This window comes from Rhea americana, unplaced genomic scaffold, assembly GCF_003343005.1.
Source record: "Rhea americana isolate MKP2758 unplaced genomic scaffold, rheAme1 scaffold_21, whole genome shotgun sequence".
NCBI classification, from domain to species: Eukaryota; Metazoa; Chordata; class Aves; order Rheiformes; family Rheidae; genus Rhea; species Rhea americana.
In genome coordinates, this window is record NW_028186258.1 from 1,294,566 (window position 1) to 1,304,236 (window position 9,671).

Sequence of the window (9,671 nt, forward strand, 5' to 3'; positions counted from 1 at the left end):
GACTCCGATCTCCTCTGGCCTTTCTAAGCCCCTGACATACTCCTCCTCAGCCTGGACCTTGATGTGGTCTGAGGCACAACACACTTGAGGTGGCATAGGAAATGCCTGAAAATGCATCATTTTTGACAGGCTGATCTAGTCCAAATTGAGTCCACTGTGATTTTGAAATCTGTCACACCTGTGAGGCTGTCTTTCATTTGTCAGGTTGGCCATGCAGGCTTGTAGTGCTGGTCTGAAAGTTATCCTCCTGCTTTCAAATGCAGAGGAAACCTAAGATCCCTGTACTAGTAGTTGTCGATTTCATTTTTTTTTTTTTTCTACCTTTCTCTTTGCTAGTTCTGAGAGCTTCTCAAAGGCTGGCAGGCTCTGGACAGTGTTCCTTAAGCATAAGCAAAAGCATTCCTGGCCTGTGTTATGTATTGCACTAAGTGTGCTGGATACACATGTTGACACTGTCCAGAAGGGGCTGGATTCCATCTTTCTGGATCTGTCTCTGCTGCAGCAGTGATCTGGTGTGAATTTTTTTCTCCGGAAGAGCGTGTGGAATTTGATGTGTTCAGGCTTAGGCTATAAAACATATGTTTTATTGCAGCTGGTTCTCGGAGAAGGTGATTCACTAAGAACAGTTACCACCAAAGCCAGAGGAGGGAAGGGGGAGCTTAGCAGGGCACCTACAGCCTTTCTAAAGAAGTGAGCTTTAGGGCAAGGGTTAGTATTGTCCTTGATGCTCTCTCAAGCTAACCAGGATGCAGTATCAACCAATGGCTTTGGTTTGGGTCACCACTCAAAAAGAAGATGGGGGAAAGCCCGAGAGATGTAAGGTCCTTTCCAGATCTGCTTGCCTGATCTGGTGGTTTAACCAGCGTGTGGCCCTGCAGCACCAGTCTCTGGCAGGTGGAAGACTGGGATCCCAAGGCTGCAGTTCCCACCTTGCCTCAATCCGTGCCAGCTGCCCAGATAAGGGGAAAATGTGTGAGGTCCCTTAGAGTCTGGGATGGAGGCCGCGTTCCATGGTCCAGATGCTCTGGAGAGGCCTCTGGGTGGTCTATGCAGAAAGCCATGCTGGGCTTGCCATCAGCTGGTCCAGCCAGGAAAGCTGTGCTGGGGGCCAGAGAGGGAAAATAATGCAAAATGTCTTCGACCCTCTATTTTCTACCCTGGTGATGTCCATGACCTTGTTTGAGGGAAGGAGGGGGCTGAGGGATATAGGGTGAGGCGGTGAGTACTCCAGGAAGGAGATGGCTTCTCTTGCTCCCGGTTGTACGGCTCTCGCATGGGAGCCGACAGGAGCCAGGCCTGATAGGGAGTCACAGCCCCCCCTGGCCAGAGCCCCTTCGCCAGGGATGCTGCTCGCCCCCTCCAGCCCGCGGCGTGCTGACCTCGATCGCTGAAGGCGCGTCGCCTGCTGCGCAGCGCTCGAGGGACGGCGTCAGACGCTCTGTGGCTTTTTATGGTAAGGAATCTCAGCAGCATCTTAATGAGGAGCGAGCGTGGTCGCCAGGGACCTAGGCTCACTCCCCGCCGCTCGCGCAAGGCGAGTGTTTCAGCCCCCTGCCCCTTGCTCAGCACCAAGAAACACAGTGAAGGGAGAGGCCCTGGGGCCCCCCAACCCTGGTTGTTTTAACACACTCTAGTTTCCTCCTCTGTAACAGGCCCCCCAGCCCCGCTGACGCTGCTGTTGCTACTAGCAAGTCCCCTAAGCGTCTGACCCATGACATTCACTGATTTGGGGCCAGAGCCCCATTTCTCCTGCTTCTGCTGCATGGGGCCAGCAGCAGGAGCTGGTTGAAGGTGCTGGGGTGGGACCCTCGCTCTGGGGTCCCTGCAGCCTCCAGGGTTACCAGCAGTGGCAGCGAGGGTGGAAGGCTCAAAAGCCTCAGCCCTGGCTCTGGTGTCCTGACTCCCCCCACTTCTTCTCCCCCCCTCTCTCCTTCCCCCCCCCCAAAAAAAAAATAGCAGTGCCTATGAAAAGCTCTTGTGCTCCCAGATAAAGCTGCTTTCTGAAAAGCTCAAGGTTTTAGTCAAATGGTTCTTTTTCCTGAGATGGAAACATAATTTAGCCTATTTATTTTCCTTTCCCAGGTGCATCTGCTTCCATTAAAATTTAACTGCAACGCAGACTTTCAGTAAGGTTTGAGGAAGGGGGTGGGGGGGAGCTGCTGCCCGGCTCTGGCCCAGCTCTCCAGAGCAGATGGGCTCCAATTACCACCGCTCCCAAGGCGCTGCTCCGTGCCGGGGCCTCACCAGCGAGCGTTAAGCCGGGAGCCGCCAGGGATGGCATCTGCCTCCCTGCCACTGCTCGGGGCACCCGGCTCACGCTCAGCTCCATCGGGACCTCCTGCAGCTCCCGGGACTCGGGATCTCGCACCGTGCGAAAGGGTTGTCCCCACTCGGAGCGGTGGCTGCGGGAGGAGGCTCGTTTTGAGGAGCGCCTGGTGCCCAAGGAAAGGTGCTTTGCTCCCCTCTCCCTGGCTTTTTACAAAGGTGGGTGTGATTAACACCGCTGCAGCACAGCACCGCGCTCGTCCCCACCACCCGCTCCCCATCCCTGTAACATCGCTTCTCCTGGTCGGGTTTGGTGGCCCCGAGGCCTCCTCTCTTCAGGCCCCTGGGCTGCGATCTGCAGCTGGATTCGGAAGTGCTTGCAGGGGACGGACGCGCGGACGGAGAAAAGCTAATGGCTTGAGCCGCAGGAGGGAGGAGGCGCTGCCCATACCGAGGAAGAGGAGTCCCCTCATGGGCGTCCTGCGAGGCTGCTCCCACCACGACCGCCCCCCTGGACGGGCCCGTGCCCTCCCGGCACCGGGGCTGTAACCCTCCCCTCGGCCACGTCCCTGCCTCCCAGGGCTCAGCTCGGCGCCGGCGGTACGCGCTTCGTCTCGGCGCTGCGGGAGGGCGACTTGCTCCGTTAGAGAGCAAGAGGGAGCAGTGCGGGAATGAGTCACCAAAGTCGATATTTTCCCTAAGCGTAATTAGCGGATGTGCTGGATGTCTCTGCAAAACCACTCTCCTTCTTCCTGCATCCTTATTCTTTGAGAGGCAAAAAATTGTCCCCGTCTTCTCTTTGGGGCTTCTCCCGTGTGCCCCCATGGGCACCCGTGCATGCGTGCGCCCGCCTGCTCTGCGTGTCGCGCTCAGCTCACAGGGTCGTGGGCACCACTGTCTCGGAGCTGCTCTTTGCACCCTCTGGCAGGGTCTGTGCTGCTGTGGTCGCATCCGGGTGCTGGACGGGTGCTAGGATGCTCCCGGTGCCTTGTAACCTAAAGCAGCGGCGGGCGGCTCTCGGAGGCGGCCTGGAGGGTGGCCACCGTGGGCCCCAGAGCGGCGTGCCGCCAGCGGCTCCGCGGGCTCTGCCTGGCCGTGCCGTCGTTATGGCAATGCTCCCGAGCTGCTAAATGAGCAGCCGCCGAGCGTGGGGAGAAGCGAGCAGCGAAGAGGCTTCCCGGGAAGGTGATCGACCGCTGCCGACCTGGCACGATCGGCTCCCAGCGAGGCGGTGCCGGGGCCGCGCGAGCCCCGGGGAGAGGCAAACCCTGCCAGCGACGCGCGACCATCGCCCTGGCACCTGCTCGCCTGTTTTGGGGTGGTTTCCTGCTGTTTTGGGGTAGTTTCCTGTAGCAGCACGAGATTGCAAACGTGGGTTTGTTTCACCCGCAACAAAGCGTCTCGTGAGCGGGACCGCAGCCGGGCGAGTGGCCTGCCGCTCTCATTGCCTGTGAGAACATAACGAAGTGCGGAGCCCTTCGCCTCTAGTGCGGCACGTGGCTGGGATAGGTGCGCTTTCCATGAGCTGGTTCAAGGGAGGTGACCCGTCCCCTTCTCCTCTCCAGCTGCACGTCACAGCTCAAGGTTCATAACGTTGAACATCCCTTTCTGTGCCGCTCCAAAACCCCAGAGTCTGGGTTTACAAAATCCACAGGGATTTAGCACCTTTTCTCTCCTTGATTCTTGTCCCTGCCGCAGGTGGCTCAGTGCCTGGGCAGTGTTCACCAGCTGGCAGACCACATCCAAAGGCGTTATCCCTTCCCCGAGCATCTCCAAGATGCTCCTCAGGCAGCTGGGCTCGGTTGGGTTTGAAGGTGAGGGGCCACGGGGCTCCTTAGGAAAGCAGCCGCAGTGGATGTGGCTGGTGCCGGAGTGGAAAAATCAAGGCAAGAGGAGCCATTCCAGGAGATGCAGGTAAACCCCCATGGGTGCATGGGAGAGGACAGGGCAGCTGACTAGCAACTAAGGTGACTCTTGCTTGGGGTGGAGAGCAGGCGAGAAGACCTCTTGCTACCCTGGTTTTATGCTGTTTGAAGAAATTTGTGAAGACAGTATTGAATGCGACAGCCCCCATCCTGCAGGGAGAGACTGAGAAGGTCAGAACATCTAAAGAAAATGTCCCCCTGCTGCACTGTGAGCTGCCAGCTGGGGTCATCTCCCTCTCCCACCTGGGTGTTGATGGCCAGGAGAGCAGCAGCAGCCCAAACGCAGCCCCAGTGGCTCGCTCCTTCGTTCGGGTCCTTCCCTCCAACACCCCAACTTTCGGTGGCAAGAGCAGGTGCCTGAGCACTTGCTCCCCTCCTGTGCGAGGCTCAAAGCAACATCTCTCTGAGCGGGTTTAGAGCCCCTCTGCAGGGTCCAGCGCAAGGACTTACATTGTTGGCTGACTCGCAGACCTGTGATTGGGTTATTTTTATTGTGTTTCGAACACTACAAAAAGATGAATTGTGAAGCAACTCTCTGTCCTTTCTGGGAGCTCAGCCCCGTGCGAAGGGGAACAACGTGGGCTTTGCAGCAAGTGTCAGCTTGCTGGTGCTTCCCATGGGGACAAGCCGTGGCCCTGGGACTCACAGGGACCCTCTGCACAGCCTCTTGGGTTGAGACCAGCTCTTGCAGCTGGGTGCAAAGGGAAGATGAGCCTGGGATGAGCAGAAGGGAAAACAGGGCAGTGAGAGCAGTGGAGAGGCAAAATCCCTTCTGGGCAAGGTGTGTTCCCATTCCTGTCCCCAGTCTGAGTGCTAGTTTGTGTTTGGTGACAATGGCACAAGGGGACAAGGATGTGGCACCTTGTGGGAACTTGGGACCTGCCAACCCCAGGCCTGATGTCCTTGGAGAGCAATGAGGTAGTAGGACAACTTCTCAGTCCCCTACATCCCTAGTCAGGCGGGTACCATCTCTGGGAGAGAGGATCCAACCTGCCCAGGTGCCATCACATGTTTTAGGCAGCTGGGCACCCGAGGGACTCTGGGCTATGCTGGGAAGGGGACCTGGCATCAGGGCTCATGTGGCATCACGAGTGTTGCGAGGTCTCTGTGCCCTCCGGGGACTATGCTGCTCTAGGGGTGAGAGGAGCCCCCCAAGTCCAGCCCGTGGCACGGTCAGGGCCACCATGGGGACCCTGCCACAATGCGGTGTGGGCAGAGCAGCTTCAGCAGCCACCAGCACTGGACCTTATGGATCTCCAAGCAGAGGTGGGCAAGGACAGAGGAAGGAGACAAGGCCATGGCTTTGCATGGCTGATTAAATGTTTTTCCCCGGCTGCAAAAGGTTTGGTAAGGGAGATAAATACAGACATAAGTAACGGAGCTGTTTATATAATAGTTCTCTGTGACTTATGCTGTGAGCAAACCTAGACTAAATATAATTGTTATTGATATGAGGCAGCCGCCAATTTATGACCCTCCATGGGGGGATAGGAAGATCTGGTTAGAATAACGCTCAGCGGGGAAAAGCGAGCGTTAGCCAGCAAAGAGCTCCTCGGGGCGAAAGGCTGAGCGACGGGGCCGAGCGGAGGGTGGTGCAAGCATTTAGTCACGTTGGTGTATAGACCTGAAAGCTGCAGGGGAAGCTCAAGAAATCCCCTCCACCCCCTATATATGTCCCCACAGCCAGTCCCAGCTCTCTGAAAAGTTGCCATTACAGTTTTACCTCTCGTACATCTGTGCTCCATGGCTGGGTTTTACAAGGAACAAATTGATCCTGTTCCAGCTACATTCCTCTTTCGGTCCGTAAAACGATGGGTTTTTAAATAAAGCTGCTGGCTAGAGCAGAGTTCAGCTGCTCGTGGAGCCTCTTTAGCGTTGAGAGCGCAGATGCGTGAGTCACGTTCGGCCTCTTCCGTGGGTACAAGTGCACCTACCTGGGGTTAAGTGTTCGAAGGTCCATGAAGCACACGTCCGCCGTCTCTGCAAATGCCCATAGTTTCCATCTGGTCAGAGGCTCCCACCACCCCTGATGCCTCCAGCACCAGCTTTGAAGTGCTAGTGAAACCAAGGATGAGCAGGTCCTGGTATCGGTTCAGCCTGAGCAGGAGGGAAACGGAGGATTTAAATGCTCAAGGGGCAGCAAGCCAAAGCGTACCTCAAGGGACTAGGACGTGGGACTGGGGAAGTCAGTCTTTACTGAAGGGCACAGAAAGATCATGGGTCTCCCTGACTGTCCTGTGGCCCCACCAACTCATACGCCCTTTCCTTGCTGCGGGCTGCGTCCAAGGAGCCCTGCTTGGTCATGCCTCCCCAAGCAAACAGCCTTCTTCCCTGGCAGCTCTGCAGTGACCTCCGGGCGCTCTGCAGAGCCTCGGACGTGCAGAAGGGGATGAGCGATGTACAGCAAACAGGTGATTTTATATGAAAATTGCTTCGGGGTTTTGATCTCTCTGCTCTCAGCGAACGTTCAGAGGAAGCAGATCTTGCGCTTGGATCCTCAGGTGTTCACTTGACTGAGTCCTTAGAAAGCAGCATCACTTGAACAGTTTGACTTTTGGGAGCATTTGAAGGGGAAAGGATGAAATTTGATTCGTTTAAACATAGAGTGTAGCCTAGGCTTGTGAAACCGCAGGAGACACCGCAAAGCCATGGGGTGGTGAAGGAGCTCCGTTAGGTGACGTTGAAGGTGATGAAGGGGGCGGATGCTTTCTGCTGATGTCCCACTGGCTCTGCCTCCCCCCAGGGCTGGGATGAGACCTTACAGCGTGTGGAGGACCGGCCAGGCAGGGCTTCGCTGATGTGGGTCACCTCGCTGAGCTCTGCCTCTATTGTGCTGACAGTGTTCGTCACTTGTGCCACGTGCACCTTGTTGGTTGCTTTCTTACTCAAGAGGCAAATGAAGATCTTCTTGAAGCCCTTGCGGAAGTGTTTGGAGACCAGGGCGTAGACGATGGGGTTAACGCAGGAGTTGGCGTAGGATATTAAATGGGAGAGGATCCTGAGCACATAGGTAACGTGATTGAGGGGAAAATACCCAAACCAGACGCAGAGGATGACAAGATGGTGGGGCAACCAACAGAGGCAGAACAGGACGGCTACAATGATGATCATCCTGGTGACCTTCCGCTTGGCTTTCTTGGACTCTGACATGTCTTGGAGGGGGTCCACTGACCTCCAGAGGTAGTGGATAGTCCGCATGTAAGTGAGGCTCAGGATCAAGACTGGGATGATGTAGCTGAAGACAAACGTGCAGATGTCCATGACTTTGCGCCGGGAAATCTCCCAGATGGGGTGGCAGACGGTCAGATTGGCCACCTGAAACTCCTTGTAGTAACTGAGGTAAGGGCCCGAGAAAATGAAGGAAAGAGCCCAAATGAAGCCAATAGCCATGAGGGCGTTCCTGGGCGTTCTCAGCTCTCTGGAGTGCAGGGGGTAGCGTATGGCCAAATACCTGCACGGGAGAGGAGAGACACAACTGCAGTTCTGCCAAGGCACAAACATCTGCTGTAGGAGTTAACTGGAGAAAGGGCTAAAGTGATGGATTTTAGCCTTCCAGGGCTAATTTTGTAGTGTGCCTAAGGGTCTCCCTGTGCAGCACGCTGGGGTGTGATTGCCTGGGACCTCAAGTAACTCATTAGCTCAGGCAAAGGCAAGGGCACTGGTTTGAGACCCGTCCCATGAGGCCAGTCACACTCTCTGCTCCCACCAGCGCTCTGGGGGAAGACAGGGATGGTCCCCTTCCTAAAACAGCAGATCCACACCTGATTTTCAGTTTAGTTGGCACAAGTGACAGCAGGAGCGAGGATATGAAGGCAGGAGCTTTTAAGTGCCACTGGCTGGAGCAAGTCCCCCAGCTCCCCAAACACAGCGTTTTCCCCATGCTGGCACATGCTGAGGGCACATACAGCCCCGTTTTCAGTCCTATTATTAGTTAGCTCCTTAACTGACCCCAGAGCCAGGGGCTGTGGGGAGCCCCTGCTTGCTCTGCATCTGCGTGCCTCCTGGCTCCGCGTGGATCCAAAAGAGGCAGTCTGGGGAGACTTCAGCGACACACGTTCCCCTGCAGTTCCCAGGGCAGAGGATGGGGCTGGACGGAGCCAGCTGTGCTCCAGGGCTACCCCAGCTCTTCCTAGGGGACTTTTCCAGGGTCCCTTCACATCCCACCATCTCATGGGTTTGAGCACCCCGTGCTCCCCATTGCAGCAGAGCGGCTCCAGGGGATCCCGGGCTCCTTCTCGCCGCGAGTCAGTAATGCGGCAGCCTTTGCTGAGCCGGCACAGGTGGAGCACAGGCACCAGCAACAGGCTGCTGCTCGCAGCAAGCTTCCCAGCTAAACCCTGCTCCCACTGGGCCAGCCTGGGATGGTCACCAGGGACCCAGTCTGGAGAGAAATGAGCTTTCTGCTCGTGTGTGTGTGGGGGAAGGATGTCCTAACTAAAATGTCTCAGTGTCTTCTCCTTTTTGATACTTGCCTGTTTTGCTGTGGGCTGGCCAGGAGGCAGCAACTTTCCAAGCGTCTCTGTAAGAGCCAGGGCTGCCCAATTCCTGAGCCCAGGATGGAGCAGGGGCAAAGATTTGTTTCTCTCTAGTTTTCTACCCAGTTCTGAGGGTAAAGAGGGTGCCACAGCTTTGGAGAGGGGTCTGAGCTCCTGCATGTGAGCGGCAGGCAGAAGGGATCTGAATCCAGCCCTCTCCTGCCTGGCAGCAGTTCCCCAGTATCAGAGCTCAGATTCGGTCCTTGGTGGTCGCATTTCCTTGCACATGTGAACTCAAGAAATGTTCTCAATTCCCCTGTCAGCCCCAAGAGGTGCTCTGTTCCCCCCCCCCCCCGCTGCCCCATCATAGCGATCAGGGCTTTCCCCCCACCCCTAGGGAGCTCATCTCCTCACCTGCCCCAGAGGGGCTTCAGAGAGGGCGAGCCAGAGGGTGCAAGGAGCCCCTCTTCCCCTTTCCTACCTGTCCAGAGAGACGGTGGCCAGGGTGAAGCTGCTGGCATACATGGTGAGGTAGATGAAGAAGTGGACAGCCTTGCACATGAAGGGCCCAAACACCCAGCCCTCCAGGGTGTAGATGGTGGCTTGGAAGGGGACACAGAAGAGGATGAAGCAGAGGTCAGCCACCCCCAGGTTGAGGATGAAGAGGTTGGTGGTGTTGTTGACCTGCCCGTTGCGCAGCAGGACAGCCAGGACCAGGCAGTTCCCCACTGTGCCCACCAGGAAGATGAGGAGGTAGAGCAGCGGGATGATCACTGACTCGGGCTGCCAGCCCGCCTCGCCGCCCGCTGCCACGGACCCGTTCATGGCTGCGAGCGCACGGGGAAGGTGCCCGGAGAGCGCACGGCTGTGTGCGGCGTTGCACGGAGAGCGGGCAGGGCACGCACTGGAAAGCACACGGTGAGTGCACGGGGGGTGCAGGGGGTGGGAGAGCACGGCGAGCGCACCGGGGATGCACGGGGGGTGCAGGGGGTGGGAGCACGGCGAG

General features: G+C 57.0%; 1 protein-coding gene across 1 annotated transcript; it reads right to left on the minus strand.

Annotated features, from left to right (window-relative positions):
* Nucleotides 1–6,860: 6,860 nt before the first annotated feature.
* On the minus strand, nucleotides 6,861–9,496 carry GALR2 (galanin receptor 2). The gene is made up of 2 exons (XM_085304812.1): nucleotides 9,147–9,496; nucleotides 6,861–7,641 (listed from the first exon to the last, which is right to left on the minus strand). Exons 1-2 carry the CDS (start codon nucleotides 9,488–9,490, stop codon nucleotides 6,861–6,863), a joined length of 1,125 nt encoding a protein of 374 aa, XP_085160938.1. The 5' UTR covers nucleotides 9,491–9,496.
* Between the last annotated feature and the right edge of the window lie 175 nt (nucleotides 9,497–9,671).